The sequence below is a fragment of the Varanus komodoensis genome, unplaced genomic scaffold, assembly GCF_004798865.1.
Source record: "Varanus komodoensis strain SLA01 unplaced genomic scaffold, ASM479886v1 scaffold1, whole genome shotgun sequence".
NCBI lineage: Eukaryota > Metazoa > Chordata > Lepidosauria > Squamata > Varanidae > Varanus > Varanus komodoensis.
Window position 1 is genome coordinate 38805576 of NW_025335268.1, and position 22940 is coordinate 38828515.

Sequence of the window (22940 nt, forward strand, 5' to 3'; positions counted from 1 at the left end):
CTCTTTTTCAACCAAGCAGCCAACTGTGTACTTGCTGCTTGGTTGAAATATGCCCACTCAGTAAGGCATATTTCAAGTATCTCTATGGACATGAGCAACTGAAGGCAACTTGAGTGGTATTCAGTCAAATCTCAGAGATCGCAGAAGCTGGTCTGGCTTAGACATGAAGCTCCCACATTACGTGTTACATTCCAAATATACATGTCAATTCACACAACTAGAAGGTGTGCGGGTTCATCTGTATTTAATTAATTAATTCCACTTCTATGCCCCCTCATAGCCCAAAGGACTACGATCATTACACAGCAAACCCTGCACTATGGTTTAACTATGGAATGCTAACCACAAACAACGCATGGAAAATAGAACCCATGGTTTGCTGGGGAGTTGCGAACTCTGGGCCGGTCCTAAAATGCAGCATATCAATTTATGAGCTTCAATGCTGGGTTTTTTTTTTAATCAGTACACCCAAGAACATCCTACCACAATGATGATTCATCAGTATGTAAAAGGCTAAAGCCATTTTTAACCACATTTACATGATTTTTTATTCAAAATAAGACACAGTGGTTAACCCTAGAAAATCTTCTACACTATATTATAAATCCATTCAAGCGGATTCTTTCTTTGTAACAATGCTTTGTAGTTGCAGAAATTCACAGAATACAGAATGTGAAGTTGAGCCATAAATACTACTAAAAACAGACACTGCTATTGCATGGGTATCAATGAATGAAGCTCTCCATTTCATGTAATTGTTACCTTAAGTTTGTAAACTGTGGCTACATCAGCTGAGTACAGCTAACCATAGATTATGCACATTAGTTTTGATGGAGTTAGCCTCTGCTTAAGAGTCACTCTGCACAAGATAGTATTCCCACACTGAGATATTTTCTCTGTAAGAGTCACTTTTCAAATGTGCATTTATTTTGCAGCACACAAACTGGCTAGGAATGTAGAATGGCAGGAAGGGAAATGTACTTTGCATGTGCTTAAAAGAACTTTCTTCTTTCTAACACACAAGAACTCAGTCCTGGCCTTGAAATGCATTTGGAGAGACTGCTTTGGTGAGCTGTGCCTTTAACTAAAGACACACACTTGTATCATGGTGCTGCAGACCAGTTACTGAGCTACTGTAAGGCCAGGAATGTTCTCAATACCTGCAGAGGTGTGCAAGGACTGAGAAAGAGGATATGTGCATTTGAGGATGCATTGGGCAGTCATACTTATAATCATTTAGACAAAATAAGTATTGCCCAGCCAAACTATGAATGTATTTGAAGGTCTCTATTTACTGGCAAGTAGGAAGAATTTACATTTGGGTTCTGTTCTCCTTGGGAACTGCTGTAGCAAAATTTTTTTGCAATGCATCAGAATACAGAAAGATTGAATTCAATTTGTGTGAGCAGAAAGTGCTTTTAAATGCTATTCCATGATACATGTAAAACAAAAGGTAAAGCGATGAAATGCTATTGATTTGAGGCTGGGTTGCATTTTCACTCACCTGCAACCTGATAGCATGTTCATGTTTCCTCTTCATATCATTAATATGCCATGCCACTCTCTGCATTGTATCTATAGCGTCCAAAACAACATCATAACCTTCAGTGTCTTTGTCAAGGTGGTTTTCTATCTCCTGGTAAAGAAATAAATGAAGAAATAATTCATAATTCTTAGAGACTCACAAAGAATAATTGGCTGGTATATTACAATTAATGTTCTGCATCTTGGTTAATTTTAGCTGCAGTGCTTCTATTTTAGCACCCTAGACCAGAGTTAGACACACCTGGCATAAAGAGTGGCAATTTCTACAGCACTAAGCCCCTCATTCTCCTCGTTGGTGCATGTGAGAGAATCTTCTTTTGTGCCACATCCCCCACCCCCAACAAACAACTCTTTGGGCAAGAGTCACCCCTGCCAAAGACTTTCCATGTTCCTACTGATTGCTCGCTCCTCACGGAAAGGATCTATCTTGATCTTTACAGGGTCAGGGATATAAAACCCAGAGTAGCTGTGCAAAAATATTTTTTTTATATGGGAGGGCGACTACAAGAGGGGAGAAATATTTTTGAACACGCAGAGACAGGAATGGTTGATTTCCTCGCAATAGCCCCAATCAACTACGCCAATATAGTGAAGGACCAGACAAGAATTGTGCATAGGGTGTGTGTTAAATAGCAGGAAGGTGGGCTCTCCCCGTGGCTCTGCTGAAAACCACTCCTGAAGCTTATAGATAATTGACAAACTTTGAGCACATGCAAATAAACCCCAAATGGGGATCAAAAGCATCTGCTCCATGCTTCCAAGAATAGTCCCTACTTAGAATGCATAATTGGAAAGTGCAATTTATTGGGAGAACTGGGTGAAATCGAACTACAACAAAGGCTGCAATCTCAGCAGCACAGAGAAGAAATGTTCCCCACTATTGGAAAAGCTTTATCATTAAATATTCAGTCAGCATCGAAAGTTATTTAAATGCAGTTCTGCTTCATCCGAAAGGAGTGACTGTGGCTCATCTAGGCAAGACAGCACAAGCCAGTGTCTTACAACACAAGGGCCACACATTGTGGCATGCCAGGTGTTCGAAAGTCTCTCTCTTTCGCACTCCCTGGCAGTCAGCAAAACTGGGAAGCTGGCTGAGACTGTGTGGTTTGGTGAGTCATAAGGGTGTTCAGGCAGCTGCCTCACTCAGATGCATTACAGTAGCAACTATCAAAGCAGAATTTATTAACATTTAATAGGAGAAAAGCATAAGTCATTTGCTATCTGAATGCACATCTCTCACATTTAATTTTGGCTACAAAACCACAGCTAGGTAATTCCACTGAGCATTGGACTTGGCTGATACTGGAAGCACACAGACAATACCAATTAACTTTTCAGGAATATGAAGTGTAATTAGACTACAATCAAATGGTGAGCATATGAGAAAAACTTATTAAAAAGAACCCAGATTTCTGGAAATTTTGTTAACACTGAGGAGAGGGGAAAAGAAATAAAATGCATTTCCTCTATCATGCATGCAAATAAACAAACAAGCATGGCATTTGATTTCTATTGCTAGCTGCCTACACCATTATAGTGGGAAAATATGCAACTGCTTTTAATTTGAATTATGTCATTTTATGCAGGGTTTTTCAGCAAAACATCCCCAAGCAACAACAGAGGGACAGAAGGGGATTTCAGAGTGAGCCGGAAAGATTGAGCTCTTCCATCTGAAACATTTATGTCCTACTCATTATGTATATTGCTTTGCTTTGGGTGTTATTAAACTTCTTGCTGAGTTTTCTGTTAGAGGCTTAGATCTGCCACCTCTCCAGCCTCACAGCAAGGAGTTTAGGGTGCGATTCAAACTGCATGAACTAGTGAGCAAGCCTCAGAGTGAACCCAAACATCTCTAGGATCACACAGCATCAGAGAAGGAGCTGTAGCAACTGTGAGGAAAGGATGAAAAGACAAGAAAAGATATAGAAAAGGGAGAAGCAAGGCTGAGAAAGGGGCAATCAGGATTAATAAAAGGGGAAGGAGAAGCATGGATGGACAGAGTGAGTACAAACACCCAGATAAGGACAAAGCGAACTGCTGAAGAAAAAGTAGGTAGCAAGTAAGGAGGTAAAATAAAGAGAAGGTGGCCAGAAGGGCACCCTCACAAGTACTTGCAAAAAGTGTCAGAAATACAGGAGCACTGGACAAACCTACATCCTGACATGTTAGTTTTCCATAGAACTCTTCTTGTTTGTTTTGAACAAGGATCTTTTACATGATTGGTAGAGACTTCTGGGATCACCTGTCGAAACTCTTTAGATTCATTTCAACAAATTTCTCTCTGTGGGGAAAGCCATTTAATTGCAAACAAGCAAAATTGTTGTTGGAACCAGACAGAAAGCACGGTGTAAACAGGGATATCAATATCTCAGGTATATCAATATTTTTATGAAAATCCAGTGTAAGACCATACTACACATTTCATTATATGCACATTTTTTAAAAAACAAGTTTAAACTGCCCACTGTTTTTTCTGGAGAAACAGCAACTGCAAAGCCAGATTCAGAACATTCAGAATCAGGACGGAGAGTCCATGCCAGCTTCCCTCAGAATTTTGATCCTTCCAGAGTTACAATTTCCCTTGTAGGTGCACTTGGCAGCAAAGACATCTGGGAGCCAGCAGGAGTGATGATAGTGAGCAGTTTCAGCAGGAACCCAGTGCAGGCCTCTGGCCCAGACTGTGGAAAAGTCCCCCGGCTAATGTCACTCCATCAGCAACTGCTTTTCCTTTAAAATAAAATTGGCCAGCTTAAACCTGCTTTTTGGGAAGCATGAACAACACGGTCCCTGCACTGGGTGAGACAACTGCAGCGTGCAGACAAGGATGGGTGCAAAACATACGTGCAAAAGTAGGTGATACTTGAGTATTCTCTGAACAGGTTTTAAAAGATAGGATCCTAAAGGTAGAGAATGCTGCAAAGCTTCTTGTCGTTCTCGGAAAAACTTGGCCAAGGACTTGTTCCTCATGCATTCTGTTAGGACAGCCACTGACCTGTGAAGCAGATAAACAGAGCTTTCAGAGCCATTATTCAAATCAGTCTCCAAATTCTACAGAAACCCACAACTTTGAATGCAAGTGTGCATCAGCATTGCTACAAGTTGCCTGCTTATCACCACTTCAAGCATTATGGCTTTTCTGAAGAGAATGCATTAAAATGTTATTACAGTCCTCAAACTGTAAGGAGTGTGTGTGAGTCCACCTACATGTATAAGTGTTTCTTCTATTACTGCTTTCTTCCTGAAGTGTCATTTGGGCAAAAGGGGATATTGGGATCAGGGGGAGAGAAAGTCAGTCTGCCGAGGTGCCATCACCTCAAAATAATCTCCACCCCCATCCCTAAAGCTTCTTCTTTGTAGAAAGACTGGCAAATCCCTCCTCTGCCTCTACCACAAGATGGCTGATTGGATAACCAGGCAGTATATTTTCTCATATATAATTGCATATTTCAGCACTGATTGATATGTTCTTGGTCTATGTTCTGCAGAATAGCAAAAGAGGATAGATTTATGTGTGCTGAAGGAAAAGGCATTAAATAAGAGTTTTCAGACATGTACTGGCACAGGAGACAAACTCAGGATGCTGACCTAACCGTACAAGCATTGATACAGGTAAAGTAGCTACAGATGTCACCAAGACAGCGTTGTCAAGGGACCAGTACTTCTGCTTATTATGCTCTTGTTTCTAGCCCATACTTCAATATAGATTCCCACCATTTGGTGTTTATCACTGAAAATAATGTGTTTAGAGTACAATCTGATGCATGTTTAACCAGAACAAAATCCTACAATAGGGTTGCAGCCTTACTCTGTTTAAAAACTACCAAGTCTCTTAACCTCTTATTTTCAAAGTAAATGATCAGCCTATGATAAAATTGCTTAGCATGCAAACCCTTGCAAGTTTAGACAGAAGTTTAGAAGACCCACAACCACTAGCATGTCCCAGCCGTATTTCTGTCGAAACCTGGGTTTAGTCGCAATTTCAAACAAGTACCATGCACCAGCCTTTTTACCTTCTTTACCTTCCCTCTTAATACCTTTGCACAAACATTATAGCATGAACATCTGGTTAAGATTTACGGCCATATTTCTCTATAATTATCACCTTGCAATCATTAAATGCAAAGGACAAGAAAAAAGAAGAACATTCCTACCTTGGATAATTGGTGCAATATTGTGTGTATATGTGGAAATCTTCACTCTGTGTATAAGAGCCAGGAGAAAAATGCTAATTTAGTATCTTGATTTTATCACAGGTCCCTAGAAACTCTGGAACTAACACTTAATTGGCAGCAACCTTGCACAGAAGTCATCAAAGTTCCAATTGTTTTTACAATTCCACTTGTCTCCTGATTCATATGTTTGCCATTTGCAGCCCGAACCTCCCCCAGCTCCTTTTGCCTGTTTGCTGAGAGACAACTGTTGCTTGTCATTGGAAAGTATTTGTATTATTTCGACTCCAGTTTGAAATGACACACATGCTGAGTTGCTGTAGTTGGACGTGGTTACACACAATGGCAGAAAATCATGGATTGAGTTATGAATCCACAGTTTGCCAGGCTGCATGCCTCTCGCGTGCTGCCATTATTCTGGTCAGCCTAATTAGAGGTCATTTCCTAAGGTGTGAGTCTGAACAGCACAGGCTAATCATGTGTTAAGCAACCAACAGCCCCCATTAACACACAATGGCAGCAAACTGGATTCATTAAACCCATTTGCCAGAGCATGTGGCTGCTCTGCCAACATCCACTGTGTCCATTGCCCAGGGAGGCTGTAATGCATAATATAGACACAGAATACACACAAAAAATGCTGTTGGCTTTACCCTTCACCACCTCATTCATACATGATTTGTTCATGGGTGCAGATGTCTGCAGATCGAGTCTATTCCATCTTGTACAAAGCAGACTTGATCAAGGAAGGATACATATTTACGAAGTATTTCATATTCCTTGACAATATCAGGTAAGCTCAAAGTATTAGGATCTCTCTTTCGCATACACATAAGGACTTAAACATAATTTAGCGTTCTTCATCCTACTTAAAAGGCTGTCTTCCCATCAAACAGTGACAATCCACCCAATTATTTTAAAAATTTAAGCCAAGCATTTGCTGATATTTTATCTATATTTTTTCATGAATTCATACATAGCTATCTTAATGACAAGAGATACTACAAAGCTTGCACCACAGCCCAGTAAATGCTCAGACATTAAATTAACAAGCACAGCAGAAATTTAGTCCTTCGTGGAACTAGCAATCAAATCAACCGCAATCTGCAGCAGAGACATGACACTCTGCAATTAGCACGTGGAATCACTTCACACTCTAGTTATCACCTGTAATGGGAAAGGTGAGCGTGTCCAGTGGTAACCCAAATGCACATTTCAGTATTCAACTGTAAATAAGTATTTAAAGGCAAGGACATACAAAAGGCAGAAAATAGCCATCTAGTTCAGTATGTTGAGAATAATGGTTACTGAATCATAACATCATACAGCTACCAAACATCACACCTGAATTCTTTTTGGAACAAGTTTTTGCAAGAATTATATGTTCTCTTCTGTTTACCAGCACATTTTATTTTCTTCCAGAAGGAAAAGTCATATTTAAGATTAGGAATTGAGCTATGGTAATTAGTTTACTTTGAGCCCAGACTAAAATGAATCATAATTTGAAAAGGGGTTACATCCAAAATTGTAGGAGAGGTGATCAATTGCATAATAAGACTTCCCTTTCCTCCCTATGCAGACTTTTGCACCCCAATCCCAGTTTACCCCCTAATCTTCCAGAGGAAATTTAAGGAGTACATGGAAAGCTACATGTGGGAATCCATCAGCATCTATTCCAATGCCTTAAAGACTTGAATATTTATATTATAGTTTGCATGACCATTAATTTGTGGAATGCCTAAATTGCCAACTCTATACTTTCAGCTGTTATTCCATTACTATTTCTTGGTATTTTTGTGATAACTGCTGTAAGAGAGAGAGAGAGAGCATCTCTGCTAAAAATACCCTCTGACTTCATTCCTGATGATCAACACTGTGTGATCTGCAACTGTCTGGAGTTTTTGTGTCACGGTTCCTTTTCCTTGTTGTCTATCAACACATGATTCAGTAGTATTCACTTTATTGTAATACACTGTTGTGCCAACAGCCAGGCTCCTAGCCAGACTGTAGCATAGCTCTGAAGTGTTGGAGTCCACAAATACTCTTTCAGAGGTTTCTTGAGCCATGGATTCTTAGTATTCAGGCTCTGCAGTCTCAGCCTAGCATTAAAGCAATGGAAGAAAGGAACAAGTCCTGTTTATGTAGATAATGTCATGGTTGCTATTACTAACCACACCCGCCTCTAACCAATGCCTGACATCAGGGTAGGCAACTTGTGGCCCCAGATACCACTGGAATGCAAGCCACCTACCTGAATCAGGCAGTGCAACTGCACCTACCTAACAGCTGTATTTCACTGCACAGAGCACTGAGTACAATGCTGCACTGACACAAGTGCCCACCTGAACATCCTTCTATTACAGGTCACAGAATGGGAGACTATAGGCCAAGAAATAGGAAAATGTACTGTAGTTTACTGAAAACTACAACACAATGTAGTTTCTCAGAATTAAAATACATTGTTTTTACAAGGTTGGTGGAAGTCCACACACTCTTCCATCCAATGAACCTTCTAGACAGTAAGCCACAATATTTTTATCCTCGGTGTATTTATAGTCTCAACAAACCTGAATTTCTAGTTTTAGTTAACTTCACCTATTCCTACATGTGTACAGCGATCCTTTGATGTTCAATCAGAGCTGAACAATATGGACAGCATCCAGCAGACAGCCATAAATCATTCATCCTTAAATGCAAGCATTAGCATCAGCAATACTTACAAAAAAGAAAGCCACAAGTTATAAACCCACATGTATTTTTTTTATCTAATCGTGCATTTCCAGATGATATTACTGGGTGAAGTTTAACATAATGAATAAAATCTCCCGTTTATTAAAATAGAACAGGAAAAAGGATGGCAGAGAAGTACAGATAAGTCAAAATAGATGAATAATCAGACTGGACCACATCTGCCTTCAACTCTCCATATTTGATGACCAGCTGAAACGACAAAACTGTCTCCTGTTTCTAAAGCTAAACACATCAAAGTCCATGAGCCACCGCAGAATAAGAACCTTAGTCAAAGATTCCTGTTAGCTCAATCCATCAGGCAGATGTAGCAAAACGGGGATAGGGGGAGATGTCCCAAACAAAGAGCCAAGAAATTAGCATTCTAGACCAAAGTCAAAAGTGACCATACCCAAACTTTTAGAAAACCAGTACAATTTTTGAAATGCAACAATGCATGCTATTTGAGCCCTGAAGCAAAGATCCAAAGTGCAATAAAAATTGAAAACATTTAAAACTTACTGGTATTCATCAGTATATTTGCAAAATGTCAAAGAAAGCCTTGGCTAATTGCTGTGGCAATTTGTTCCCATTATATCAATCCCTAACATAAGAGACTGTAATAAGCCTCAAAGTTGCAATCAAGCTGAAATGATAAAACTTCTTCAATAATTTTAGAAAGATCACCTCTTTGCCATGCCTGAGAACTCTGCTCCCAAGCTTCTGTTCAAAATTCAGAATGTTAACTTACAATTAGGAGCCTGTAATCGAAGTATAAGCTAAGCCAGCTAATGAACAGTTTGGCCTCTTTAGGCTTCTTTAATGTATTTATTCTGGAAAAAGAAAAGAACCCAAGTTTCTAGTCACATGAAGCAAAGAAAACCCCTGGAACACGTTGGCCTTCTAGGAGGAAGATACAGAAATTATAGCAATACTGGCAAAGATTCTAATGAATTTTGATGTAGGTGTACAATATCCATATGGCCCAAGCATAGTGGGCCATATGAGAAACGTGGAATATTTCAGTAGGACCTGAAAATCTAAGGAGGCAGGCTACAACACTATTACCATGAGTTTTTTGTTTTTTAAAGCAGGCTAAATTGTAGCCTAGGCCAGGGCCATTGAAGATTTTTATGTAAATATGTTGTTTTCCCATTTCTACGTACCAATCCATGTTCTTATGAGTTTTGGGCAAATCAACCTGAGGCAGTGTTAGGACAGGGCAAGCAACATTCTGCACAATGAGTTGCTGACCAAGACTTCATCTCTGGAATGGAAACTTACAAGGGTTATGCGTCCCTCTGGCAAAATTTCTGTACACAGCTCAGGAGGGATAAAGGAACAGTAAGAGACAATGTGGCGGAGTGGATTAACAGGTCCACAATGTTGTGTGCATCATGTGCACGCATGCATGTGTGAGTGTGTGTGAGCGTGGGTGCCAGAGAGAACTCCATGCCCTCTCGCACATGCTATACTGCCTTGTAGTGGTAATACATGTAAAATGTTGCCTCTGGAAAAAAAAAATACTGAGGTGTGCTTTTGAAAAAGAAGATGAGGTACACTATTTTACTAAATAAGGTTTCTAAAAAAAATCGCAACTCATTTTAAGTTGCATGCATAAGCCTATGAAATTTTTGCTTACTTCCAATAACCATGGAAGAAACTGAAATAATTTTCAACAAGTCAGCACTCATCAAATAAAAACAACAAGAAAAATAAAGAATTAAATCCATGTAGGTCCATGAGAACAACACAAACCTAAACTTTGCCAAGAGAACGCACTTAGGAGTCAGATCAAGACAAAAAGTTGCATATATGCACTTGTACTACTGCATATTACATACATTCCCATGCAAAAGATCCAATTCTATCAATCAGACAAAGAAGGCATGAAAGACTGACTGTGTGTAAAACAGAAAGAAAACAGATTTAGCTACATTCCTAGATGTCACCCTCTGCAAACCAGGACAGTGGACACAATATGTAGACACCTTGTAGATACCATATGTCGATATGTAAATACTTTTTACTTGTTTATTCAAAATGCTTTCATACATCAGAGCTCACTGTTAATGTACAATTAACCCCAAAGCCACATTAATTGACATTAACTATCTTTTCTTTACATTTTTATTTTGCATAACAGTAATCTAAACTATAAACAGAGCATAGAGCGATTGCGCTTTCTGAAATACTAGCCCCTAGGGAAAGGAAGCAAAAATGAAAGAGAAGAAAGTATCAAAAATAATGAAGTATTGCAAATAAACAAAAGAAAGTGTTAGTTCAAAGAGATGAATCATACTTTTTCTTCCATCAAGCCTAACTTTAAAAAATAGTTTAAAAGGATTTAGCATAACCAGCAATGATTTGATGCACAGTTGTACTGTTGAGGAGCTGCATATATTGCAAAAGAATTCAGGTAGATTAGCACTAGACACAGAAGAAGATGTCGTGGAAATGGTTTGCAAAAACATACCTAATGTTAGAAATCACACCCTAAATACACATACAAATGAAAATGATGAGTTTAAAAATGAGCTGAAATAGAACAAAAAGAAATATTGAAATTAATGTTCATCTATCCATAATTATGACCAGTATAAAATTAAATAAGGAAAAAGGAAATGGGCCTGAAATATTTTCATAAATCTTGATCTGTTCAAAAATATTTAGATAACAAAACATAAGGTATTCCAATGTCCATAGAATCCATTTTAAAAATGTATTTATATCCCAGTCATGTATCAGTCTTAGGAATTTATTGTAGAAGTTTGTTTTTTTCATTGAAAGGAGCTGCAATATACTTTATCTTGGACTAGAAAGCAGTATCACTTACCTTAGAAACAAAGCATTCTGCTATAGCTACAGGGTCATTTTCACAGTTTTCCAAATCTTGCAAAAGTTCACTAGTTCACACAATAAAAAAAGGAAAATTTCATGTTTTAAAAAAACCGAAAACACATACCGACATATACTGCCTACAAGCAAGTTAGAAACTGTCCCTTACATCTAAGTTAAGATGAAGTAGCCCATTAACAGTGCTCTCTCCTCTATGACTGTGAGCTCGTTAGGTTCTGTAGTTATTAATGTTCCAGTTTTTCATTTTATGCTTACACTAGCAATATGAATAAATTACGCAACAATCGTCCATGTGTGGTTGGTTCACCTTCTCCCTACTAAGGGCACCATCAGTTCCATCTTTCATGCTTTTAAAAAGACTTTAGGGCCTTGTTTGTACTGCAACAAATGTGGAGCCATTTCACATGCGCTTCTTAGAATATCTTTTTGATTTCATGTGATACTTTATTTATGCCCCACCCTTGAAATCTTTATGTATATCTCTGTCTCTGTTCCCAAAACGTGCAAATTTCCCAGACACGTAAAAGAAAGAGGGAAAAAAAACTTAGAGGTGATGCGAAAAGATGGACTAAATAGGGATGTGTGAAGAATCTGATGGGGGGGGAATCATAATTCAGGCCCTCAGACTTCAGTTTTTTAACCTGCACTACTGTCATTTCATTGATTTCCTCCTTTGAATCATTTACCTTTGCAGATTTTCCCCACTTGCTGATACATCCCAATTGACATCTGTCACTTGTTCATAATTTAGCCTATATGCAGTCTCACCTTGTTATTCTGTTCCTGTTTGACAGCTGTAATTGGCAAGGTAAAAGACCAGAAAATACTGAATGTGTTGGAAAGACAAAAAGGGGAGCCTACTCCAAAAGTCCACAAAATGTAAAATACATTAAAAAAACATTTAAAAAGAAGGTATTTCCACAAATTTCAGGAGACGTTTTTCATTCCTATGAATTCTGCTTTATGGAATCTCAAAAAAATGGTAGAGAACAAATAAATGTCACAGTTGGAGAAGAGACAGACAAAAAGGGGTTATGATTGGAGCAGAGATGCAAGAGACGGGATGGGTTATGCCCCGAGAGGAACTGACTGGAAGACTAAGGCAGAAAGGGGCCTGACAGTTCTGCAAACAACCTACAGCGTGTAGCTCATTTGCAGAATGAGTTGCCATGTTGTATAACCTCACCCACGGTCTTATGATCTAATTTTACAATCCCTAATCATGTGGCCCACTTAATCCTAAACATGGTTCCCAGCAATGTATTTCTTGTCCCCACAAGTCTTGCTTGTCCTAAGACAGCTAGGACAAATTGCTACACTTGCATTAAGGGGCAGTTTGTTATTAATTCTTAGGAGAAGTTATTCTTCATGCTCTATTAGGAGCGATCCATTATGGAAGGGTAAGTGGGAAAGAATCAAATCCCAAAAAATCTGTCCAGGCAGAGTGCTAATGCTAGCAATTAATAGCTTAAGGAACTAATATTCAATTCTGACTTTCCTTTTTTCAAACAACTTGATATTTTACACTAAGCATTGAGACTGTCAAGCTGCCAAAACTAAAAAGGAGAGAAATGTGGTAAATGTCTAGCTGCCAAAACAACTTAAATGGCCCTTTTAAATCTCTCCTTGCTTTTTAAGATAGATATTACATGTGTATGCATTGCCTGGAGTTATTTAAGAAAAGTTTCTCTTGACAATACTCCAATAGCTGTTAAATGTAGATCTAACAGCAGAACTAATTCAGTGGGTGGGAATGGCTACTGTTATTAATTTACAATCACTCTGTAGAGTCCCTGTTACTCTAATGAAAATTAACAAGGAGGAGGAGATCTGACAGAAGCGTCCCTTCCTGAATGCAGAAGTGAGATAGTGAGGTAAGCACTCAGGCGCCTCCCATTCCTGGTGCACCCAAATGGTGCAGACAAGGCTCTTGATTTGGCAGTAGGTCAACCCACACGCTATCATCTTCCATGGCAGGAGAGAGCGTGGAAAGAAAGCTAATCCCTACAGACACTTTTGTGATATTCTAGTCCAGCATGCCAACTCGCCCTGAACTTAACCTTTACTCCACTAGGAAAAAGACAAGAAAGCCTTTAATTTGTAGTCTCTATATATGTACTCACTTAAATCAAATAGTGACTTACCTATTGAAATGGTAAATATCTTTTATGTTTCCAAACAAAGCTGATCGCTCCTCTGTGCCCAAAGAGAGCTTGGATTGGTCAGTGATACAATCAAGGTAATCCTATGAAATAAATGAAAAGAGTGCCTTAAACATGCCTGTTCTTTTCTCTCTCTCAGTCAATGGAACTATCTTTAATTGCACAAGATGAGTCTCATCCAGCTCAATTTCACTTCATATTACTGTAATCCCTTCAGTAGCTCTGCCCAGAACAGTCCTTCCATTATGGAAGATAACAATACTCACCTGTTCACCAATACCAAAGGAATAAACCCAAAGACTGAATGCTTCTCTTTGCTACTCAGATTCTGTGCTGTATGTTTTTCAAACTACAAATGTATTCAGATTTCAGTCACAGTGATAGCTTAATTATCTCCATTAATTGCTCAATAAGGTCAATGATATCTTCCTATATTAAAATAGGTTTTCTTTCTTTGTTAAAATTAGACTATAGTATTAAAGTGCCTGAATTTCATACAGATATAATAGGCAGGGACATAAGAATATTATAACCATTTCAGAGGGCAAACAATTTTTTTAAAAAGAAAGAGAAATCCAAAACACTGTGCAATATACTTGTCATTTCTAAAGACAAGATGCCCAGCTGGTATACTGATGATAGTTCACATTTGCATCTACGCAGCAGTATGTAATCTGACTGTAGGGCACATTTTAGGCGTGGGAACAAGACAGGTATAAATAAATCAGGAAAGTATCATTCTCACTTGATGGCTTTCCAGTTCTTATCTGCTTAGGAATAACTTGGCAGCAAGTTCCTGCCGCAGGACACCTAAGACTGGAGACATCCTTGGAGCATCCATGTGCTAGGTTGCATGCTTAGTTCACCTCATGCACCCCAACACACACGCAACATTATGTTAATCAGCACATTACAGAGCAAGAATGGTACATCTGTCTTTTGGAAAAGGTTGTTCACCATTACTGATCTTATTTCCAAGGAATCTTGTGGTTTCTGGGAACCACTTGAAAGTTCTCTTCTACCTAGACAAGAATGCATCTGTTCTGCATCTCCTCTGACTGCCTTAAAGAAGAGGTGGCCTCACCTTATTGGACCCATGGACACCATTAGGAAATCAGGGTGTGTGTGTCCTGGGCACCAACACAAAATGGCTGCCATGGGTATATGTCCATTCACTGTATCCCCAGAGATTGTGGGTTTGGGGTGGGGTGGGGTGGGGAAATATCATAGACACAGACAGGGGAAGGAGAGCACAGACCCAAGGGGAGGGGGAGGGGATAGACACACTCAGCTTTTCCCCTTCATTTCCCTCTCCCCCCAATACACTCAACTGCCATCTGTCTGTTAAAACATTTATGCAGGGTACGTTCTTTCCTGATCAGCTCATCTTTTGCTCCATACCTGTTTGGTCATCTCTGCTTTGTAAAGTATAGAGAGTTGAAAGAGCAAGTGGAATGAACTATCTTCTTTTCACTCATTTCTGTGTACCTTACAAAGCAAAGCTCACTTCCTCCCCACCTGTGTGGGTAGGGGGAAGAGAGAACAATGAGCATGGAACATGTGTGAAAATGCTGAGGAAATTCTTCACAGGTGCTGCACCCACAGAGACTGCAGAGTCCAAAACTGACACATTATCCTTTAGGGACTGGCCAACTCCACTAATCAAAGACAGGTTCACAAAAGTATGTGCATCACTTCTCAACATTTGACTCTGCAAACTGTTAGTATTGTGCTTCAGGAGTCACTGAAAAATATGAAAGTTTTGAGTGGTATCAAAATGCCGGTCATAGAATGCCTGGATATACCAGTGCCCTGGTGCCTTAAATAAGTTAGCTTAAACTTCTATACAGATTAACAACAACAAAAGACCCCAATGTGTTTCCACAACATTTGTAAAGAAAACCAACAGGAGGAACAAAAACAATAACCTAAGTGAGAGAGCAGCTGGAACCACATTAGCAAAACCTTGATATGATTCCTAGCCTGGGTGTTTAAAACAACATGCCATGGCAGTTTACCAATGGCAATGCAACATCTGTAGCACAAAATTCAACAACTCTGGGAAATACCACCTAAACCATGAAAATCATTGTAATACAGCAGAGGACATTCCAAAACCCATACAAAATATTCAGGTATTCCAACAGTGGAAACCTATTAGGCAACTATCATTGCACATATCTGCAAATTTATTTCAAAAATAAAATTGAGAATGAGACAAGGATGTAAAATAAAAAAGCAAACCATAATACTGTAATGCTCAGGGTCAGGGAATGAGAAGAGAAGGAAGATGAACAGATAGTTTGTAACAGTGTTCTTCTATTTCACAATAGTGGTATTTTTTCTGAGTGAACAGTCTATCCAAGCCCTCAAATAAGAACTATAGCTTAAGAGAAACACAAGGCTACCTCAGAAAATGGCAACCCTTTGTTGAGTTCCTCTTCTTGGAGCATACAGTTAAATTTATTCTACACCTTGCTGCATCTCCACTACTCTTTATTGCCAGATGGCTCATTCCAAAGCAGTGAAACACTCAGCAAAATAGGACACCAGCTGAGTTTTGCTCGTAATTCAGAGTGAAAATGAGATATCAGATACAGGGCTGGGGAAAATGGCATTATCTAGTTCCATCATAAGCAAACTGGTAAAGCATTCACCCTGAATACGTTTGGGCAAAGTTTCCCACTTTTGCTATACCAGTGGTTTGAATTTTTTTTTTAGGTGCCCAATACAGGACATGTATTCCAGAACATCGGTCCCAGACAGACCTTCCCACTTTGAAACATCCCTGCATTACCACCATGCTTCTTGGATGCACCCAGACCAGGTTTTTATAGCATCATCACTCTGCCTCATTCACATAGTTTTTGGGGGGTAGGGAGATGTTGTTGCCTTCCCTGTGCAGCACACCCATGCTTTCCTACTGTCCCCTTGCAGCGATGCACACACTGGAGAGCTAGAGTAGGTAGAGGGTACTGCTGAGAATTGCATTTCCAACTTGTCCCAAACAGGTCTTTTTGATAAGGCAAAGTTACCATTCATGGCCATCATGTTACTGATATGGGTTCTAAAGGGTCACCTCAGCATATTATACCAATTTAAAATATGCTTTAATGAAAAATGTACATGATTGTATTAAATTACATAAAAGACATTGATTACCAACTGGTTGTATAACTGCTATATAAATTATGCTTAATATAAAACTAACATAGTTATCAAGGAAAGAGGAAGTAATAAGGGTACAGCAGTTCATAACACACTCAAGAGGTGTCACAGCAAAGAGCTTTTTAAAAAGGCCTATCATGAGAATTTGCATCTATTGCCATTTTTCTTTAATCTGTTTCAGAGATTGGGCCTTCAAGATGCAAGCAACCAGAACTAGACCATGGAGTCATATTTGGCTCACAGATGCTGTAGATCCCCAGACTGGGTTCCTTCCCAGCATTAGTTCCAGGCAAAACAGACTGGCTCTCAGTCATGTCATCTTCTGAAACAGACCTCTGGGCATCCTGTATGTTCAAACCTGGCTTCTCCCATGTTTTTGCTCCCTACATTTTGAACAAAACATTGGACAAAGCATTTTTATCATAACCACACCAAGCCACATGCTGCTTTCCCTCTTGTGGCAACTTAATATGATCCAGAAGTGGTTGGACCTGTAAGACAGGCCCACTTGAACCCTAAGGCTCCTGGCTCAAGTAATTCCAAAGATGCTTTCTCTACCTAAAAATGACAAGTGTGGTTATACGAAACATATCCCTAAGCATGCAACAGAATTTAACCTCATTAATGCAGTTTCATATCCACACATGGGAGACTTTTCTGTAACAGTGACATCTAAACACGCCAGTATGTATGATCTACAATTCTGCTGTCTATCCCATCTCCGTTAACCTACTACGTCATCTTTCAAGTCTGACCTCTTAAAATATGCTTGCATATTAGTTCATTAGAATAATGTCCCTGGAACATGTCCCTGCGACTGACCTTTTGTTTTCACTGACAAATTGTCTTGGAGCAGAAACTAAGAAGCTTTATGAAGCAGAAAGCATTACTACACCCACAACAACCTGGATCAAGGAATGGAAAAATGAGTGCCAAGCAAGGGCAGATTATTCCCAGCTGTAATTTTAACACATATTTTATTTCAAGTAGAATGAGATGAACTTGTTCAAATCCTAAAGTACTGAGCCAAAAGTAATTAGCTTTAAAATAACAAAATCCTTTTATATTAAAGAAGTTTGCAACTGGCCTTTTGATTCCAGTTTGGAGAGAAAGAGCGAGCGAGAAATATTTCATGTTTCATTTATGGTTTCCTTGTCTCAAGGGGTTGACAGTATTAAGGCATGATCAACAACATTGCTCATGTCTGTGCTCATATGCCAGCGGGGCCGACCTTTAGTGCACCAGAGAGTTAGTGGTAAGCAGAAATGAGTAGAAACACAGGTTTCTGTATGGGGGCAGGCCAGTGGAGCTCTCAGAAAGGAGTCAGTTTCAGGGGAGAACTGCTAACTCCCCACTGGGCCAGCAGTAGCCCTGCTGTTGCAACACCATAGGTAAGAGCGGAGCTGAGAAGAGAGAGGCCTTGGGTAACAATCCAGGAAACTCCAGGTGGTCTGACACGACAAGGGCTAAAGAATATAGATAGCTATATTGATGCCACATAAACGCCTAATGTATTGTAATATATATTGCAATGGTAAATAATGCATCCTTAAGTGTGACTGTATAAACAGTTTTTCAAAATATATTTTGGCATGGCAACAACATCTTGAGGTGGTAGAAGAGGTGGTAGTGAATTATTCAACAGGATTCTGTTTTTGGAAGATGTTAGTGGCAAGCTAAGCTACAGGATGTCACTACAACACTACCCAATATTCCTCCGAGAACTACAAATGTTTTACGTTATACTATCAGTGAATAAGCAGGAAAAGTGCAGTAACAGAAAAGTGGAAAGTTCTGCTGCTTCTGATTTCTTAGTGTCCTATTAAGATAATACTCTACTGTTCATTATGAACAACAGATGATGGTCACTGTGCACTGACATTCCAAACAGAGGGTGGGAAGGGTTGCTGAGAGCAGTGCAGAATATACAGCAGGTCATTCCAAGGATTAGGGTGGCAGTTTGTGGACACATGTGCAGTCACACGTGTTCTGTACAGAGATACACCTTATCTAACATTCCCAAATGCAATGATTTATTTTTCCTCACTGTAATTACTGGCAGCCACCTGTTAAAAGGGGATATATAGAAGGTGTACTGATTTTACTAAATGAGCTCCTTCTGGTCCCAGTGATTTGGGGACAGGGAAGCAAGTTTGGGCTCTCCCCCAACTGCTTGCCAATTGCGACAAGTTTAAATTATATGGGGTAAAGCAACAAGGGCCGCTGAGACTCAAGGTTGATGCATTGATGGCACAGGCCCACCTGGGATTTCTTTGCTGAAGTTGACTGTGATGACACGGAAAGTTACAATTGAGAGAAACAGCTTCCTTCGTTTTTGTGGGATCATGAACTGCAGCAAAGTACATGTGATCCTGAAAATAAGGCAGATTAACAGAACCACATCATGTTTCACCAGGTAAATTTAGTCGCTCTACAAACTCATTTTGGAAACTGAAGTAGCATTCTGAAATCAATGTGATTTCTTGATAAGTTCCATAAGGAAAAAGATCACAGATATACAAACAGGACTTTGTCTTACAGGAAGCTAAATGAAGTCTACTGCTTAAGGACTCGAGCTTCAAAATGATTAAGGAGCTTGAAGCAACTTCCATGTGAGAAAAACTGTCAACATCTAGAATGCTTAGAAAAAAGAATGATAGAGATGATGAAGAAAATAGATGGAGGCAAGGAAAATTAGGAAACGAACGTAGTAAATGAACATTACCTCCAGTGTCAGAGGCAGTATGCCATGGTACACTAGTTAAGGGAACATGAACAGGAGTGTCTTTGCAATCATCTCCTATATAAGGGCTTTGAATAGGTGGCTGGTTGGCCCGTTTAGATGAATGGCTGGACTAGATTTGCCTTTGGTCTGATTAAGCAAGGCTGTTGCATTCTTATGATCTCAGTGGTTCATGGAAAACTACCACAGCAAACAATGTAACAGGAGACTTGTTCATCTGAAGCCATAATAAAAGGGTTGGAAACCCCCTAATAACATACCAGGCAACAGACATAATGAAATCATGAATAAGTCTTGTGTTAAAACAAAGCAGAGGATCTTAACATTTATTTACTTATCCTCAGAGCCAAGGGAACACCTATTGCTTCCCACGAGTTGCAGTCAAACATTCACTGCCTTTTCTTGGGGAAGATGGGAAAAACCAAAAGATTTAATCTGCAAAAAGATTTAAAAACCACAATTGATTCAATGGCATTTGCAATTTGATCAGTGTTGCACTTGCAGTATTGCTTCTATTCATGTTGCTTCTCATATAATCTTCAGTCATTAGGATAAGGTTGAGAGCAATGCCATCTGAATTTTCATATTGTTTTGTCAACATTTAAAATCTGTATAAGGTTTCTTGCTTAGGATGCTAGTGTGGGGAAGTTGCTCAGGTGAACTAATGCAAGAATGGCCTGAATATTAGAAACTAGGATTAGCATAGTGGCTATTGCAATGGTATGGGAGAAGAAATAACGAGTGGCACCTTCACAGACCGGGGAGAAGTAATGAGTGGGGTACCGCAAGTACATTCCTGGGCCCAGTACTCTTCAATGTTTGTATTAATGATTTGGATGAAGAGGTGCAGAGAATGCTTATCAGATTTGCAGATGACACAAAATTGGACATGTTAGGATAGCTAATACCCTGGAAGACACAAACAAAATTCAAAGTGATCTTGAAAGGCTGCAGTGCTGGGCTGAAAGCAACAGAATCAAATTCAATAAGGACAACTGCCAAGTTCTGCACCTAGGAAAAGGGAACCAAATGCACAGCTACAAGATGGGGGATACTTGGGCTCAACAATACTACAAATGAGAAGGATCCTGGAGTTGTAGATTGCAGGTTTAATATGAGCCAGCAATGTGATGTGGATGCAAAAAAAGCTAATGCTATACTGAGCTGCATTAATAGAAAAGTAGCTTCCAAATCATGTGAGGTACTGGTTCCCCTCCATTTGGCACCAGCTAGGCCCAACCTTGAGTACTGTGTCCAGTCCTGGGTGTCCCATTTCAAGAAAGATGCCAACTAACTGGAAAGCGTTCAAAGGAGGGCAACAAGGATAATCTGAAAAATAGAAGTAAGGTCTTATGAGGAGCTGGGCATGTGTAGCCTTGAGAAAAAGAAGGCTAAATATCTGAATATCTGAAAGGCTATCTCACTTAAGAGGGCCAGGATCTCTTCTCAACCATCCCAGAATGCAGAAGAAGGAATAGGATTACCGGAAGCCAGTATCAGGGAAAATTCTGAATTGTTAGAGCAACATGGCAATGGAACCAATTACCTAAAGAGGTTGTGGGCCTTTCACACTGGAGGCATTCAAGAGAGAGGTGGACAGCCATCTGTTGGGGATGCTTTAACTTGTGATCCTGTGCTGAGCAGGGAACTGGGCTTGATGGCCTTATAGGCCCCTTCCAACTCTACTATTGTAGGATTCTATGATAAGTCTGCCAGCAGAATGAACCCAAAATTGAAGCTGGCAACACATCTGCTGTGCACTAGTTTAGTGTTTTCACTGAATGGTCTATCCCAAGTTCTCACACTATCCCAAGTTCTCATTCCTGGATAATAAATGCCAGCTCAGACGCAATCACTGTATACTGGATCGTTCTGGAAAATGTAAAAAAGAGCAATGGATTAGGATATTGTTGGTTCTGCCAAAATGATATGAATTTTTTTCTGCATGTGTGTTGGAAATACCGGATGCAAGAAAATGTTGAAAAAAGCTGGTACAAATGCTTAATAAAATGACACAGTTAAATGTGATAATAGAATAGGTGATGTTTTTATTAGATGATGGCAAAAAGATACGGCATCTGCAGCAAACATACATGTTTTGGGTTCACACTGCTAGAACTGAATCTGCTAACATTTGAGAGTATAGTCAAGACCCCAGTTTCTGAGGAAAGTATGGGAGCCAGCTGTTTGCAGGGGATGCAGAGGACTTTTCTGTTTGCTGGAATTCCTCCAATATTACATTCTTCTAGAATGAAATCACTACAATAAAGAATATAATTAGTTATTCATTTCTACCAAATCTGTTGGTTATTCTTTTGAGGTGAAGCAGACGCTGAATTGGTTACCAATCTAATAATCATGACTAGACTATAAAGAATGAATTGAACTGAAAAAGGGATACAATCTCCATAGAGGAGTTTTTCAGAGCGCAGAAGACTGGTTTGAGAGCCACACTGTGAATGCTTACTAGGAAAATGTGCAAATATTATTAATATCCACAATCCTGTTTGTCACAATAGCACATTTAAGTTGCACTCCTATGCATACTTACTTACTGAACTTAATAGAGCTTGCTCCTAAATATATGTGTATAAGGTTGTACCATTAATCAGATATATATTTTTAGGAATATATGTTTAATGTTTTTGAAGGGAAATGAGTTCAGATTTAAACTTGAAATATGTCAAGTTTAAAATAATGTGCATTTATCAAGACAGAAATTTATGATACTGAAATTCACATACAATTTTTGCCTTTTTTAAATGTTCTGTCTGTATGTATGTCTTTCTGTCTTTCTTTCTGATTATTCCAGTTGCTCTATCATTGAGGCCAGAAGCAGAGTGAAAGTGTGGAGCAGGCTGATTAATAGCTTAAAGGACTGAAGTTCTTTAAAGAAAAAAGAAACATCACTGGTAAACATAAACATGATAAATATGGAAATGACTGTACCCGTAGAGGTAAGTCTTCCTTGAAAGAAAGGTTTGCCGTACATTGTGCCACCCCAGAATGTAAGTCATTCCCAAACAAAATCATTGAGAGAAAGGGACAGTAGCTTTCCCATGTTATTTCTTTAGCAAAGTAATAGCTAGAACATCAGAAAGATGCATCATCAACATGACAATTGACACTGAAGCAGATACGGGAACTTAAAAGATTATTGGTGCATTTATCAATTTTTAGACAAACAGCATTTCTCTGAACTGAGACACTGAATAGCTCTTTCAGGTTGAGCCACATTTTCTCCAGTGCAAAAACAAAAAATGAATCTGGGTGTGTACGTCATAACGGTTTACTAAGATCTGTGGACACTTAATGTGATGCTAGTGAGGGGCCAAAAATCCATCTCCTTTAAAAGAATAGTGCACACTCTATTCTTTAATCGGGCTCAAAGCTTGCTCAGGAAAACCCAGGCCCAAGTTTTCCGCTGCCACCACCCCAAAGCAAAAGCTCCATTTTCCCCTAGGCCATGTCAACTGATTTTCTGCTTGCTTTCAATAGCTCCTGGGAAATCCATATTGATAATAAGGTAACCTCTCAGCACTGCAATGTACTGCTGAAGCACAGAGT

At 39.3% G+C, this 22940-nt stretch overlaps 1 protein-coding gene across 1 annotated transcript in view; it reads right to left on the reverse strand.

The window, feature by feature from the left end:
• Positions 1-22940, reverse strand: part of PLEKHG1 (pleckstrin homology and RhoGEF domain containing G1) — a 139382-nt gene that overhangs the window by 24225 nt on the left and 92217 nt on the right. Inside the window, exons 4-8 of the mRNA XM_044422818.1 lie at positions 13445-13545; positions 11278-11347; positions 5697-5743; positions 4387-4537; positions 1505-1636 (exon numbers count right to left, since the gene is read on the reverse strand). Of these exons, the coding sequence (XP_044278753.1) occupies positions 1505-1636; positions 4387-4537; positions 5697-5743; positions 11278-11347; positions 13445-13545 (501 nt within the window). The remainder of the gene's footprint in view (positions 1-1504; positions 1637-4386; positions 4538-5696; positions 5744-11277; positions 11348-13444; positions 13546-22940) is intronic.